General features: G+C 36.4%; 2 protein-coding genes across 2 annotated transcripts; one reads left to right on the forward strand and one right to left on the reverse strand.

The window, feature by feature from the left end:
* Positions 1–354: 354 nt before the first annotated feature.
* On the reverse strand, positions 355–7,017 carry pheta2 (PH domain containing endocytic trafficking adaptor 2). The gene is given in 4 exon segments (NM_001045399.1): positions 355–1,040; positions 2,622–2,925; positions 6,395–6,504; positions 6,849–7,017. Coding segments are annotated over 3 exon segments (849 nt in total). The 5' UTR covers positions 6,476–6,504; positions 6,849–7,017; the 3' UTR covers positions 355–576.
* Positions 7,018–7,591: 574 nt separating this feature from the next.
* On the forward strand, positions 7,592–17,425 carry cd2bp2 (CD2 (cytoplasmic tail) binding protein 2). The gene is given in 7 exon segments (NM_200961.1): positions 7,592–7,648; positions 8,704–8,779; positions 9,250–9,382; positions 10,511–10,668; positions 12,531–13,104; positions 13,319–13,404; positions 17,143–17,425. Coding segments are annotated over 6 exon segments (1,137 nt in total). The 5' UTR covers positions 7,592–7,648; position 8,704; the 3' UTR covers positions 17,254–17,425.
* Positions 17,426–17,517: the final 92 nt, after the last annotated feature.

Here is a 17,517-nt window from a genome sequence, read left to right on the forward strand (position 1 = left end):
AAATACAAGAACGAAGCTCAAGTTAAGAGTGAGTAAATGACCACAGAGTTTGACCTTTTGGGTGAACTGTCCTTTTAAGCACAAATCTTAACCTATTTAATTACACAATTGCTTTAGTTCAGTATATACTGAGATGATTTACCAATAAATTAATAATAGTTAATAATAATATAATTATTAATATAAATTATATTAATGAATAATTATTATTAATCATAAAGAGAACAGTAATAATTATTACAACTTGAATCAAGTATGTACCCTGACCAGCAAGCGGTGAGTAATGATGATTAATGACTTTTGCATAGTAAAGGTCTGCACATATATGGGTGTAAAACTACCAGTGGTTGGGTGTTTTTTTTTTTGACAATTCAGGCAGGAAGGAACTAGGCCGAGATGTGCAGTAGCCTACCCACAGAGAGGAAATGAGAAAACATTTATCAGAAACGCCACCAAAATTAGAAACCAGTGCCAATGTCTGAACATTATGCTATTATATGGTCACATTCTTAATACATTCATTCATCTGTTCACAGGAACGACTATTTAGACAACAATCTCAACTCAGAGATCACTCTAGCCAAGATCAATGAGGTCCTCCTCTATGTATCCAGTTTCCTTGCGCTTCTTCTTCAGCCAATCAGCTCTTAGCTGCCTAACCTCATTTCCATAGTGTTCATGCAATTTGCTGAATTCCTCCAAAGGATCGAAGCCCATCATTGGCCACTCACTATGAGATGGTGCCGGACCATTTAAAGGGGTGACGTGAGCATTTCTCTTTGGCCAGAGTTTTGGAGATCTTTTGTTAGTAGCTTTGAACTGAGCTGGAGGGGCATGAAGACTGAAGTTGCTGGGCCTGTTCGGCACATATGTAGGTGCTATTGAACTGGTGCTGTAGCTCCGCCCATCTCTGGGCACTATGGAAGTCCCTTGTATAAAATACGGTTGTCCGGTGTACCAAGAAGCCATTATCGTGTTGGGTGCTGAAGTCACTTCAGAGGTCTGGATGGAAACACAAAGGCCTTTGTCTCTTTTGGCTTCTGTTTTATTGGGAGCATGAAAAAAACATGCTTACAATGGATAGCAGTATTGAAGCAAATAAACACACATCAAACACAATAGTTTGGGTAGTTCACAAATAGGCAGTAAAAATAAGATTTTGTAAGATATCGATTTTTTTTTTCTTATAAAATGGCGTATTTATGTAGTTTGAAGTCTATGTATGATCAAATAGAAGACATCACTAACTTTAACTGTTTCAAACATTTTTTGAACAATATCTAAAATACATTATAAAATGCGACACAGCAAAAATGAAGAAAAACTTTACATTTTCATCTTCATTGTTGGACACTTATATCTATATAGTGCTATTTATTTTATATGAAATTATGAATAATCTTTTTTTTCATGATCTGTCTGCTTGATGGACATTGACTAGGTTTACATGGACATCAGTAATCTAATGACTTGCCTTAATCTGAATAAGACAGCAACATGATTAATGTGTTTACACGAGTTGCGTTTTGAATGTTTCTTTCATGATGCCGTTTCACGTTACAGCACATAATTCAATTAACGTCATTGCTCAATGCTATCCACGATTCCTCATGAGTTTCACGTAATTTCAAGCGGTTTCAATTTTTAATTTTGGGACTTTAACTGCAGTTCGGCAGTTTCACTTTCATTCAGGAACATTTCATTCATGCCTCCGTGACAAACTGAGGTATTGGATGCAAGTATTAAGAAAGAGCTGGTAAAAGAGTGATGTTTTAATGTAGTTTGATACTGCATGCCGAATGGGAGAAAAAAAAACCCTCAGCATTTCGTGGTGTGTGTGTGTCTGTGGTGCAGAGAATAGTGTCAAACAGCCATATGTGTATGTAATATCCTGTCACAAAACACGGCGAAAAGTTTTACATAATGTTAATAGTTTAATTTCGGTGTTAACATGTCTGTACTGCACTTCAGTAATGCGACTTTAATTGGCATACTCCACATGTCTTAATCCAATTTCTGTTCAGTTTGATTATTAACCTAATCAGATTAAACTAACTAAAAATATATATAATAATAATAATAAACAAATAAATAAAATAATTGCTGTTTACATGGTAGACTCTTTATCAGAGTATTGTCTTAATCACATTAAAATCGGATTATTGGTGTCCATGTAAACATACTCATTATCAAGATACGCATCACACCAAAGGACAAAACTTCCTTAAATATTTTCCATGGAATAAGCACACAAGAGGACAATGACAGAATGTATTAACTTTGTATTTTTAGAGAAATATAGAGGAAAAAATTGATTGGCGTTTACTAAAATAGCCTCTTTAAAACAAAGCCTGAGGTATTTATTAAAGAATTTCCATTTGGTTGTTTTCATTTATAAGAATTGAACTATGCATAGGACATTCACACCTGTTTTGAGATTTGGCTCAAATAATGTAATTACACAGCAGTTTTTATAACAAAATGTCCATGGTGGACAAAGAAATGTTTAACCATTTGCTGCATTTTAATGATGACAATACTGATTATATTAATTTTTGTCATGTGTGACTGAAAATGTAACGTCACGTCAACAAAAAACCCACATGAGCATGTAAACATACCTTCGTATCGTCTCTCCAGGTCTCTGACTATCATGGAGAGGTAGATGTGACTGGCGCAGAATAGAGCAGCGATCCAGCTCTCCTGGCTGAGATGGTCATCAGCAGCTAGTCTATAGGTCCGTAGCCCTGGTCCAGTGAACACCAGAGAGAAACAGAACTGACCGTCCGTCTCACACGCCTGCACCATGCATCCCTCCAGCACAATCACACCCAGCAGGTTACGATCACCCGGACGCTCCTGATAAAACAGCAGATTCCCCTTCAGCACAAACCAGCGGCGCAGGTACGTGGTGTTCCTCTCCCTCTGTGGGAAAGTAATACACAGTCATATTGATTATGATGTTTGAAGAGAATTATTTTTGATATAATTATTTAAACCAGGGGTGTCCAAACTTGATCCTGAAGGGCCGTAGTCCTGCAAAGTTTAGTTCCAACCCCAAGCAGACACACCTAGGCTAGCTAATCAAGCTCTTACTATACTTTCTAGAAACATACTTGCTGGTGCATTGAGGCAATTTGGAGCAGACTAACACAAGGAGTCATCATGCTGTTAATTTGTTTCTTTTAATGACAGCAATAAATGACTAAACAATTATTTGAACTGAACAAGCGTTAAGCTAAAATTTAACATTTATGTTTATATCTTTTTTTTATCTACAAAATGTGCAGCGTTTGTCACTGCAGTTTCTGGGCTTTTGGGAGATAGATATTTATATTAGTATACTTTTATACTTGACCTTTACTTAAGTATACTTTCTTTTTCCTAAGGGTGCATTTACTGACTTTTTGTATTGTATTGTATTGTTGCTCTGACAGCCAAGTTGGGTCAAAGCCATGCTCCGATCAGGCTTTTTGCAGTAGATACAGAGTAATGATTCCTTGTCATGGTGATCGGCTAATACTGAGCACGAATTCTAATGCTTCAAGCTTTATAATGCATTGAGCACATTTTCCCTCCAAGTAGGAACCTTAAGAGAAGATCTTGCCTAACCTATTGATAATAGACATGCACAATATTCAACTGTTTTTGTTTGTTTTTTAAAGGAATATTATATTATGCAGTCACGCACATGTTTTGACAGCAAATATGATGGTGATTTGATGGTTTGCAGAAGTTGCAGACACCTTTACTGATATCAAAATGCTTTTTTGATGCAAAATTAATTTAAATTCGCAGATAAGGAACCTTAAATAGGCCTAGGTTACTGTAATAAAAAAAATCTGCTAAAAAAATGTAAAACTAAATAAAATCGCTCAATATTCTTGACACATGAAAGTGTAAGCCTGCAACTCAAAACAAAGGTGTAAAGTTATTGCGTATCATATTTAACAAACCGAATTCTATGTAATTTTGCTCACATGGATAATTGAACATTAATCAGATGATGTCATTACGCTGCTCTGCCATCAGCCAATCATTGTTGATCATGATTTGGAGGATCAATAGACCCATCCTTTACAACACACGCAGTGATCTCAGATCAGCTCACCCTGACATTTTAACTTGTTTTAAGAACCAAATTAGCCTTAGATCAGTTATCAAGATTAACAAATCATCTTAAATCAATCAAGCGAGGTATGAAGAATGAACCATAGAATGTACCAAGTATTACGCAGTTTTACTAATCTGACATCTGACAACAGCCCAGGTACTTTTTCTCCCAAAAAGCACATCAATCACCAATGCAGTTTTTAAACTGTGCAATGTTAGAGTCAGCTTTTCATGCTAGTTTTCTAATGGTTTGTTCAAAATGGGGGAAAAAAAAATCTGCCTTTGGAGTGAAAATGATCCAGGCTGCCACATTTAAGGGTTGAGTATGGTCCTGGAGGACCACTAACACTGCATGTTTTGGATGTCTCCTTTGTCTGGCACATTTATTACAGGTTTTTCACTCTCTTCTAATGAGCTGATGACCTGAATCTAGTGTGTTTGGTTAAGGAGACACATAAAATGTGCAGAGCTGGTGGTCCTCCGGGAATGTGGTTGAGAATTTCTGGTATACACTCACCGGCCACTTTATTAGGTACACCTAATAAACTCCAACTGATAGAAAAATGCTGACCATGTCTATCCCTTAATGACCACAGTGTACCCATCTTCTGATGGCTACTTCCAGCAGGATAACATGCCATGTCATAAAGTGTGAATCATCTCAGACTGGTTTCTTAAGCATGGCAATGAGTTCACTGTACTCAAATGACCTCCAGAGTCACCAGATCTCAATCCAATAGAGCACCTTTAAGATGTGGGGGAGCAGGAGATTTGCATCATGGATGTGCAGCCGATCTGCAGCAACTGCGTGATGCTATCATGTCAATATCGATCAAAATCTCTGAGGATTATTTCCAGTAGCTTGTTGAATCTATGGCACGTAGGATAAAAGCAGTTCTGAAGGCAAAAGTGGGTTCAACCTGATACTCATTCATTTTCTTTTCAGCTTAGTCCCTTTATTAATCTGGGGTAGCCACAGCAGAATGAACCGCCAATTTATCCAGCATATGTTTTACACAGCAGATGCACTTCCAGCCACAACCCATCACTGAGAAACAGCCATACACTCTCATTCACACACACTCATACACTACAGTCAATTTTAGCCTACCCAATTCACCTGTACCACATGTCTTTGGACTCATGGGGGAAACCAGAGCACCCGAAAGAAACCCACTGTTAATTGACCCAGCCGAGGCTCGGACCAACAACCTTCTTGCTGTGAGGTGAACGTGCTACCCACTGCGCCACCGCGTCACCCCAACCCGATATTAGTAAGGTGTATACTAGTAAACCTAATAAAGTGGCCGGTGAGTGTAATGTACAGTTTTCCCTCCTGTTTTTCATAATGCTTCTTTGATGCAGAGGATGAAGAAATGGCTCCAATGTAGACTATTCTTGTGGCCTACCCCCTTTATTCATTTGAAGCTCTGGAGCAAGGATAGGGTCCTGTCCTGGAGGGCCAATATCCTGCAGAGTTTAGCTCCATTCCTCATTAAAAATACCAGAAAAACACAACCAATGTCTTTAGATTTGCTCAAATTACCAAAAGGTGTGCATGAGATAAAGCTAAACTCTGAAAGATAGTGGCACTCCAGGACCGGAGCTGTCCATTCAGCTGTGGAGTGTAAACCCTTTGAAGGTATTACTGAGTATGTTCAGTCCTGTTCCTGGAGATTACCAACCTGCAGAGTTCAGTTCCAGCCCTAACAAACACACCTGTCTTTAATGATCAAGTACAAAGCTTGTCGAAGGCAAACCTGCAGGCTGCAACCTACAGCCAAAAATGTGACACTTTGTTGGCATGCACTTGAAGAGACAAGAGGCCATTTTCTTAACGAATGTCAATGGAGGATATGGAAAAAACGAAAGTGAACATTTTAATCTCTTCGTGAAGGTTATGGTATTAGGTTATTTGACCCGAATGAAGTCCGCGATTCATGTATATTATTATGCCTCTTCAATATAGTTTAATAACAGGTGCGAAGTGCGTTTAATAGCCTATAGACAATTTATACATACGTTTTATACACAGCAGAGAAGAAAATATACACACATATCTGTTTTAATCATTGTACATGCGTGCAGTGTACATTTATTTGCAACATAATAACAGCAATCAATCACAGCCGCCTTGCCATGTCACGGTATCGTGGCAGGTAAGATAACGAGGTACACGTCGTCTTTCGTTGACTTCTCGTGTATTCCAGACGACCTAATGTTACAGTGCCCTTAAATCTGTCCAGATATGTGCGCAAGATCTGGGTATACAGGTCCTTACCTTTTTGTAGAGGTATCCCTCCTTATCTACAGGTGAAGTGCAGGACAGGTAATGGGTTAGAATCTTCTTATGGATCTTCATTACACCGCCACCTGGCGTGCAGCCGTGTCCTAGCACGAGCACAGGGACGCGAGGTGAAACATACAATAAACTATAGGATTTACACGTCTCCTTTTATTACTTGTATTCTTCATTTAAGCTAAAAATTTGAAAATTACATATTTATTCGAGATATTTTGTTTTAAGCAAAAACAAAACAGAAATCTAATTATGACTAAGCAGGAAAAACCGGTCTATCCGGCTTACGCAGTCTGTCAGAAGGGCACGTAAATAGTGTGCATCCCACTAAACATCTGTGTATGCTTTCTAAAATGACAGACGAGAAAACTGGCAGATAATGGTGACCCGGAACAGTGACAGACCGACTCTATATTTGTCAGGTGCACCAACTTACTTGTCAGTGTCCTTCCGTTGATTTACCCCTGGTATCCATACAACCTTAGTGGCACACACATCAATTCGGGTCAAGCGCCCCAGCCCCGCTCATCCTCGCATGATGAAGATCGGGAGGATATTATAAGTTTCGTATTACCAGCGCGCGCGCTCACGCCGGTCTCACAAGTGTTGAAATATAAATAACGCGACCCACTTCCTGGTAACAAAAGCTGATCCCCTATTCTTTTCAGACTTCATGATGAAACGACAGAGACATGTGCGCGTTTAACAACAGATATAATCAATAAAATAAGAGGGGAGTAAATCATTATACATAATTAGAGATACTCTGTGCATAATTTATAAATGTTTCTAATTTAGGCTCTGATCAAATATTTACTAAGTTAGACAGATCAAAGCAGACAACAGTGCATTTGCTTGGTGGAGGCTGCTGGACGGTTGTTTTGCTCTGCATCTTCAATGTATTTCCTGCATTTAATATTTTGCATGACATTTTACAATGAAATTCTCTCTCAAAGTCTAAAGTGAAGCATAGGTCAAATATTTGTTTGGAAATAACAAGACAGACATTTGAAAGCGTAAATCAGGAAGGTGTCTGTACTACAGTAGGTAACATTTTCTGGCAATGTGGCAAATCAAGTGATGTACGTGAGGCAAGACGTGAGGTCACTGAAGCGTTGGACGTCATTCTCTTGGCTCCCCTCTAGGTGGCGATAGAGGATTGGCTAGATTTACAGGAGTGACGACGTTCCGGTTGTAGTTTTGCTTGAATGGCGCAGCGGGGAGAATAACATTAAGGTAACTTGCTGCCTTCTCTCATCATGTGTTTGATTTATTAGCGTCGGATTATATCCGAGCAGTCCATAAAGACGGTGTCTAGGTGGAGCTAAAGTTAGTTATGTATAGCTTTTGTGTACGTTAACAAACTGCCACAGGCGACACACGTAACGTTACGCTCATTAGCTCGGGCTCCAGCGCTGCTGAAATTGTTCAACAAATAAATATGATACTTGACCAACATATCTGAATGAATCCCCAATGGAGCAACTGCCAAAATACAAAATATGTACCCTACGTATTATGTGTATTCTAATTAGGCCTATCATTTCTGCACATTTCATCGTAGATGTAGCAAACTGTGTAGGTACGCAGTTAAGTTACCTCAAGTCAGTGTTATAAAGAAGTTATATCCTGTGTTTCAGTCTGCAATTAATTATTAGCATCATGCTGAGAATATTAAATGTTTGAGTATTGTGCAAGTTAAACCATATGTCTGTAACGTTACACTAGGCATGGGCTGATATAAGATTCTCATGGTAGGATAACCTTGTATAAATTAATCACGGTTTCACAGTATTGTGATTACTGCTCCAATATATATATATATATATATATATATATATATATATATATATATATATATATATATATATATATATATATATATATATATATTAAATGTCTGGGTAAAAAACAACTAATATTTTCCTCCTTTAAACACAATATATTTCATTTTGATAAACATTTATAAGATATTGAAACACTAAGCATGTCAGGCTAAATAATTCAAATGAATCTTTGAGTTCTGCTGACTTCATTAGTTTCAAAAACACTGATTTCTTTACTATTTAAAACTGCATCTTTTGATATTTTTTTCTGCTGGAGATACTGTTGTTATGAAAAACAACAACAAAAAAATCTTACACATGTTAGGAACGATATCGCAGAAAATTTTGGCCGTTTTAAAACATTCACTTTTCCAAACTGCGGTATAGCTTGACGGAAATCATCCCATGTCTGTGTATACACACACCATAACTATGTTGGCTCACACAGGCAATTGTGTCTCTTAGCATGTCGAAAAGGAAAGTGACGTTTCAGGATGGAGATAGTGAGATTACTTTGGAAGAAGAGATTCCGAAGAAAAAGGTTAGTGACATGTAACTATATATCCATGTACAGTGCTCAGCATATATCTAACAAAGTATATTACGATAACAAATATATAAAAGAGGAAAACAGTAGTTTTAGTAGTTTTTGCCATATTTTGCTTGAATTTAATTGTATTATCTTCCCATTTCTAAATATGTTTGGTGACTAAAATATAATTTATATATATATATATATATATATATATATATATATATATATATATATATATATATATATGTATATGTATGTATGTATGTATGTATGTATGTATGCATATCTGTTTAATAAATCTGTTTTGTTTAAATGCACCAAAATACATTGACTATATTTACTGAGAAATGGAGAAAAATTCTCATTTTTAAAATGGGCTGTACTCGATTATGCTGAGCTCTGTATCTGTTGTTTGTGTTTTGCTAATAAAATACATTTCTCATGGTCTGTTTGGTTTATTCCATGACTATTTAAAGATGGTTGATGGTTTGACTGGCCCAGGATCCAGATTTAAGGAAAAACACTCTTTGGACAGTGATGAGGAAGACGAAGTAGAGGATGTAGACAATAGCAGTAAATATGACATCCTGGCCAGCGATGATGTGGAAGGTCAGTGAAGAATTAAACAGTGCAGTTTATGTAATTAATACATGTTACTGAATAGTTATTTCTCTTTCTTTTTCCCTACTCGTATAGGTTTGTAGTACCTTTTTTGTTTTGTTTGTGAAGACCCCAGTATACTAAGAATATGAAAATATGTGATGTGTGTTTTTCTCGTTAACAAAATAAGTGTAAAACTAAATAATGACAGTTATTTGCTCAATGTTCTAAAATATTCCAAATTGATATGTAGATAAATTATTTATATAGAGATGTAACTAGAGTTTTTTTAAGTCAAAGAAAACTACCAAATATCTAATCACCATATAACAATGATAGTATGAAGGTGTTGATCAGCTGAAGCGACCTGGAATGTTTGCTTGGACAAGTTGCCTTGAACTTTAGTAACGATTTCACTTGAAGTATATTGGGGCCTTAAGGAATAAAGTGCTTTGAAACTGTTATTCAGAAAATGATTACTGGGGCATATTTAAGTAAACGTATACAACATATCTTAGGTTTCTCTCCACATCCTTATTTTAAGTTCTGTGAAAAGGAGCATCCAGATACTTTTTTTACATATGATGTGGCATCCCAAAACCTTTGGGATTCTGAGCTGGAAACTTTATTAAAGTTACAAAAATGTGTTTCCCGAAAGATCCTGTACTGTTATTGTTAAATGATAACTCTCAATTTCCCTTAGATGCAAAGGTCTGTAAGTTGTGGTTAGCTGCTTCAACTGCTACAAAGAAAATGTTGGTACAGAGGTGGAAACCCCCTCATGATCTTTCTGTTAAGCACTGGTTACAGTCACTATTGTAAATACTGTACCAAGAACTGTCATCAGCACGGATCAACTATGCTAAACTTGACATTTTGACAGTGTGGAAAAATCTGTGTGATAGTAAAGAAGTCTTAGACACTTAACCCTCATGTGATAATATGAACATCAAATTTAATGTAATTTATTTGTGTGTCTAAACTACAGCTCTCCTGTGTTTCCTGATGTGCACATAGTAGTAAAATATTTTTCTGTTTGATTGTAAAAATTGTATGTTTTATTTTTTGGAAATAAAAACGGAATTACAACAAAAAAAATATTACTGAAAATAAAATTGGTCGTATTTTTGTTTACAGGTCAGGAAGGGGCGACCATTGACTATGATGAGGGTGTACGCATCACTCCTTTTAACCTTGATGAGGAAATGCAGGAGGGACACTTTGATTCAGAGGGAAACTATTTCGTTAACAAAGAGAAAGATATCAGGGACAACTGGCTGGATAACATTGACTGGGTACGTTTTAATGCAAGAATTATTTTAAAAAGTTCCTCTCCATTTTTTTAGACCATAAACTGAAAGTAAAATTTTTATCATTTAATATGTTCTGTGACTTAAAGTCTAAAAGGACTTATTTTACAAGCAATCAGAGGGTGTAAAGTGCACACATTTTTCTTTGTACCAATGATAGGCATGTAATTATTTTTATAGCATTTAAGGATTAATGGGATATAGAATAAATTTTTAATACACATTTTATAAATGGAAATGTGGCCACTTCATCTGATATTGCTTTAGGCAGTAAGGATGAAATGACCTCAGTTTATATAAAAATGGATTTCTCATCTATTTCTACATCTAAGGTTTATAAAGCTTTGATAAGTCTAGATTGTAAAACATTTGCTGACCTGGATCAAAAAGAACCTTTTTTTTAATATCTGCAGACTTAATAGCAAGACCCATTGCTTCAATTTTTAATCTGAGTTTAACTAGTGGTCTGTTACCAAGTTCTTGGAAAACAGCAAATATACAGCCATGCTGAAGAGTGGAGATCCCACTAAGTTAGATAATTATATCATCCTATTTCAAGGTTGTCTGTTACAGCTAAAGTTTTTGAGTCTGTGGTAAATGAACAGTTAGTGGTAATTGTCAGCAAATAATATTTTATGTCAAACTCTGTCAGGTTTTATAGAGGGGCACAGCACTATAACTGCTGCAGTGTCAGTTGTCTAATGATATAATCACTGCACTGGATGATAAAAAAAATAATGTGCTGCACTTTTATAGATTTATTAAAAGCTTTTGATTCTGTGAACCGTGATATTTTGTTGCAATGACTAAGATGTACAGGGTTTAGTACAAAAGTGTTGAAATGTTTCCACAATTATTTGACTGAAAGAACTCAGTGTGTTTCCATAGAAATTTATATCTCTGCTCCTTTAACAGGAAAGACAGGTGTTCCCCAAGGCTCAATTTTGGGGCCAATTTTATTCTCTATTAATTGAAATGAACTTGGTAATGCTGTTGAGTCAGCAAATGTACACTTTTATGCAGACGAAATTATGATTATGATGCAGACAATTATTTACTCTATGGCTTCATCTATAAAAATGGCAATAGACTCCTTACAAAATGCTTTTTTATTAATTCCAAATGCCTCTAATTTGTTGGAGTACTGTTTAAATACTTGCAATACCAGATCAGCAGATATACTCTTACTAAAGATGACATTTTTTCACACAGAGTTAGGTCGATCTATGAAATGAGCTTCAACATATACTACATAGGAAATCTGTACCATCTGTCATTATATTTAAAAAAATATTTTAAAGACTGTCAATTTAGAACACTGCACATTTTTTAACAATTGATTATGGTTTATACTTTTTTGTGTGTGTCTATGTGTTGTGACATGCATTTCTTTTTTATTTTTTGTTACTTTGCTTTCAGGGCCAGGACTCACCGGTAGAAGTGATACTTTATCTCAATAGGACATTCCTGGTTAAATAAATAAATAAAATAGTTCAAGCTTGATGGATAAACTAAATGTTGTTTATAGTGATTGTCACAGAAACCTGTTTGTCTTGTACTTTGGTCTTTCATTCTTTTTTGGTCTGAAAATTAATGAACTTAAAAGTTTTTTTGTTGATTGAGGGGAAATTAAAGTGCATTTGTGAAGTCTTTTAAAGTTTTTATTTTAGAATTTTTTCTGAATTGTTATGAAGTGATACCCATACGCAAATGCACCTTAACTCTTTCTTAATCTTAATTTTTTTCCTAACAATGCATTTTCATGTGACTTATTTTCCATAAAATACAGTAAAAAATCTTTTTCCTAAAACTGATGTAGCTTGATTACTCTTCATGTCCTCACACAGGTGAAGGTAAAAGAGCAGCCTGTGAAAAAGAAGAAAGGCCTTGCAGCTAAGAGGAAGAGAAGAGTTGGTGATGAAGATGAGGCTGAGGAGGAGATAAAACGAGAGGAGCAGAGGAATGACAGTGAAGATGAGGAGGAAGAGAAAGAGAAAGAGCCGGCAGAAGACCCTCTGGCTGCATACAGTCATTATCAACTCACAGAAGCCATCATTGAGCTGCTACTGCCCGGAGAAACTGTGTCTGCTGCTCTAAGAAGACTTGGTGGTCTTGGAGGACAGAAGAAGAAAGGAAGACAAAGAAATGGAGAGGAAGAGAAAAAGGAGGCTTCAAACAGAGATGCCGATAAACTTGACAAACTGACAGCATTGGCAGATAGACTGGTGGGCATTGGAGAGTTTGAAATCTATCAGCAGACATATGAAAAACTGGCCTACCAGCTGAAGGGGATGACTAGAGGAAAAGCAGCCAAAACACTAGGGGATGAAGAGGAGGATAAAGATGAGCTTGACATGTTTGGTGATGACTTTGATGAGAAGCATGATGCGGATAAAAATGAGGATAATGATAACAGGAAAGGTGAGGGGCTAGGTGAAGGTTTGGTGTTTAACAGAGTCGAGTTAAGATGCATTTTAAATGGACATTGTGTTGATTTTATTTTTTATTTTTTTGTGGTTTTATCTTCACAGTTAATTTAGTCTAGTCCAGTTGCAAACTCATATTTTATGATTATTTGTTTCCTGGCTAATCCATTAGTAATAGCATTCTGTAAAATGTATATGTTGTTTTCCAGTGAGTGATGAGGTCATGTGGGAGTACAAGTGGGAAAATAAGGAAAGCTCTGAGCTCTACGGACCCTTCAGCAGCCAACAAATGCAGGTAAGAGATCGGAGACAACTCGTGGCTCTCTGGAGCCCTATGCAAGTGACTGCAGAAGGGGGATGGGCGACCCATACTAAAGAGTGGTGGCAAGTTGGGTGGGGGGTTGGCCTTCCATAATGTGTATCGGCTTGTGAAGTCGTGATGTATGGAGTACTGTTTCCGGGTCCAAGCCGCTACTCATTTAAATTGAGAACATTTCCATTTATTGCCACCTTTTTGTCATATCACAAATTAAAGTGATTTTAATATAAAATCATGGTGTAGACAACAGTCTCTGGACTTGCTGCATCACATATACCAAAATTTTAACAATTTATAAAAAATAGTCACTTTCTGGCCATCAGATATTAGGCATGAATATATACATTGCAATCGTGATTTTCGAAAGTTTCTCATCGCTTTGTAAACGTTTATTATTACCATTTGTTGAGTCTCCCCATATAGTTTGATAGAGCCCTTGGACCCAGAAACCGCTTCACATGACTTCACATTTAACAAGTGGATAGGGCGGATCAGTACTGTAATGGCCCGTTTCCGCTGAGTACAGTACAGTATGGTTCGGTTTAGTACGCTTTTATGGCCATTTCCATTGTCAAAATGTATCTGAAAGCTAACTGTACCGTCTGACTTTTTGGGTATGCTTTGCTTAGGTTACCTAGCACAACAAAAGATTGGTTTACAGAGATACGTCACTTGCTTGTGCAACAAGCCAGGTGAAGGAAAACAAAGGCAATTTTTAAAAACACAGCTGAGACATTATTATTACATATTTACATATAATCACAAGCCATGGTTGACCTGAGCTCAAACAAACCTTGTCGTTGTCTTGATGAACAGCCACAAAGCCAAGAAAAAGAGCAGAATCTACCCTGTGCCCCATTGCTGTTTCCAAGGCCGGCTAAAGCGTGAGCGGTTTCTCTTTCCTGCGCGCATATATTTCAAATAACGAACTTCTTGGGCTGATGATAATAACTTGCACAGGATTATTAAAGTGCTTCTGACATCCGATTCTTTCAGAGACTTGCGCGTGAAAAAACAAAGGAGAAAATTATTTTTTTTAGCAACCTTAAACATAAACAGCAATGTATAACTATTATCATCACCATTTGGACTATTATGAACTCAGGAATGACGGATTTACTTTCTAACAAGAGGTTACATGTGCTGGTAAAAAATAAAGAGACAGATGAGAAGTTTGCTCTGACTGTGAGCTATATGTTGCCTGTTTTTGAAGCCAAATAAGGACTAAATATATGCTGTGTGTAGTTTTTCCGTAATTGATAATAAATCGGAGAGTGTAATGGGCTGTGTATGTTCACATACAGTTGAAGTCATAACTATTAGCCCCCCTGTTTACTTTTCCCACAAATTTCTGTTTAACAGAGAGATTTTTTTCAGCACATTTCGGAACATATTAGCTTTAATAATTCATTTCTAATAACTGATTTATTTTTATCTTTGCCATGATGACAGTAAATAATATTAGACTAGATATTTTTCAAGACACATCTATACAACTTAAAGTGACATTTAAAGGCTTAACTAGGTTATTTAGGTTAACTAGGCAGTTTAGGGTAATTAGGCAAGTTATTGTATAATGATGGTTTGTTCTGTAGACTATCGAAAAATATATAGCTTAAAGGGGCTAATAATTATTACCTTAAAATGGTTCATTAAAAAAATGTTAACTTTTTTATTCTAGTTGAACTAAAACAAACAAGACTTTCTTCAGAAGAAAAAATATTATCAGACATACTGTGAAAATTTTCTTGCTCTGTTAAACATCATTTGGGAAATATAAAAAAAATTAAAAGAGAAGTAATTCTGACTTAAACTGTATGTTGCATTTATTTATTTTATATAATTGCAGACGTTGGGTATGCTAAATTGTCCATAGTGTATGAGTGTGTGTGTGGATGTTTCCCAGAGATGGGTTGCGGCTGGAAGGGCATCCACTGCGTAAAAACTTGCTAGATAAGTTGGCGGTTCATTCCGCTGTGGCGACCCCGGATTAATAAAGGGACTAAGCCGACAAGAAAATGAATGAATGAATTGCAGATGTTACAGTAGGCTGTTTCGCTATCATTGATCTGCAGTTATAATCAAATCTTGTTCATAGAAAGGTTAGTAATGAACTTTTATACACAAGCATTAATGTGTATAAAGCATCTGTTTTGTTAGAAGTGCTTCTCATATGACATGTGAATGACCAGTACAGATTTACTTTGACATTTTCTCGAGTGAAAATGACGTCGACTGAAGCTTTCTGTCGTACATCACGCCCACCAAAAGTACCATTGGTACGCTTTTAGCAGTGGAAATGCAAGCCTCTTAGGGCCTACTCACACTATGCCATCCGTACCGTGCCCAGGGCCCCAGGCCTGTTTCCCGGATCGTTTGAAAAGTGTGTGCGCGCTGAATCGGGCTCAAGCAAGGTTCACTTGGCTGGCCCTGGCCCGGTTGGAAGAGATGTGCAAGAGGGCTTTGTGATTGTTTATGAGTGCCAAAAGTGGCGGATCTGTTTGGCAAAATATCTAACTGCGTGTCACTGTATATCAAACGACTGAAACGATATAACTAGAGAAATCTCCACTGTGCTGCTGAGTGAGAGAGCGCTTCTCACTGAACAGCGCAGCAGCGATGACGTAAGCGTGCCGAAGCCCGTTTGTGGTGTGAGTGCGGGCCGTCGGGGGAGACGGGAGGGGGGACAAGCGTGCTTTGGCCCGGTTCGAGGCAACTGTACCTAGTGTGAGTACGGCCATAAAGGTGACCCGTACCGCACCTTCCTGTACCAGTCAATGAAAATGAATGTTTGAATGAATGATCTTGAATGGCCATCCCAGTTTCCATACTTGAGCATCACCTAAAATCTATGGATTGATTTAAAAAGGGCACTTCATGCTCGGCACCCATCAAACCTGACTGAACTGGAGAAATTTTGCCAGGAAGAATGGCCCAAAATGCCTTCAGAAAGAAATCAGGGACTTATCCTTGGAAAATGATCAGGGGTGGTCAAACTTTTGCATAAAATTATATATATATATATATATATATATATATATATATATATATATATATATATATATAAGCATGTATGAATATATATGTATATATTTATATATATATATGTATATATGTATGTATGTATGTATGTATGCGTGTGTGTGTGTGTGTGTGTGTTTGTGTATATGTGTGTGTGTGTGTGTGTGTATGTATGTATATATGTATATATATATATATATATATATATATATATATATATATATATATATATATATAAGCATGTATGAATATGTATGTATATATTTATATATATATATATGTGTGTATATATATATATATATATATGTGTGTATATATATATATATATATATATATATATATATATATATATATATATATATATATATATATATGTATATATGTATATATGTATGTATGTATGTATGCGTGTGTGTGTGTGTTTGTGTATATATGTGTGTGTGTGTGTATATATATATATATATATATATATATATATAGTAGTGTGTTTGTGTATGTGTTGGTTTTTATTTGTTAAAATGTTAACTACAACCAAACTGTAATCAATTGTGGCAGATTCTGTATTTATCTGATTATGAAATGGTCTGTCACAGAATATGTAGTTAAAACAATGGCATAATCATCCAAAATTAGACAGGCAGAGCAGTTTTGAAAGCTGATCTAATTTGGCAGCCTTGCTCTGTTTTATTCCAGGACTGGGTGGATGAGGGCTACTTCAATGATGGAGTCTACTGCAGGAGGATTGACCAGGAAGGCGCTTCATTCTACAACTCAAAGAGGATAGACTTCGATCTTTACACATGAACTGTCTATAAATCATTTTACTGGTTTTATTTGATTTCTTCAGCCCTTTCGAGAGAGCCTTTCTGAGCAATTGTTTACTCTGCAATAATTGACTTGTGTGCCCACACACATTGGTATGTGCACCTGTGTTTATACGTGATGTTGTTTTAAAATAAAGTCTTTTCTGGCTGGATCCAATCTGCTGTATTGTTCAATGCCACATATATATTCTGAATCACGCACTTCTAATACGTGCAGTGGATTTTTTTCAGTTTACAATTTTAC

This window comes from Danio rerio, chromosome 3, assembly GCF_049306965.1.
Source record: "Danio rerio strain Tuebingen ecotype United States chromosome 3, GRCz12tu, whole genome shotgun sequence".
In the NCBI taxonomy this organism is placed as follows: domain Eukaryota; kingdom Metazoa; phylum Chordata; class Actinopteri; order Cypriniformes; family Danionidae; genus Danio; species Danio rerio.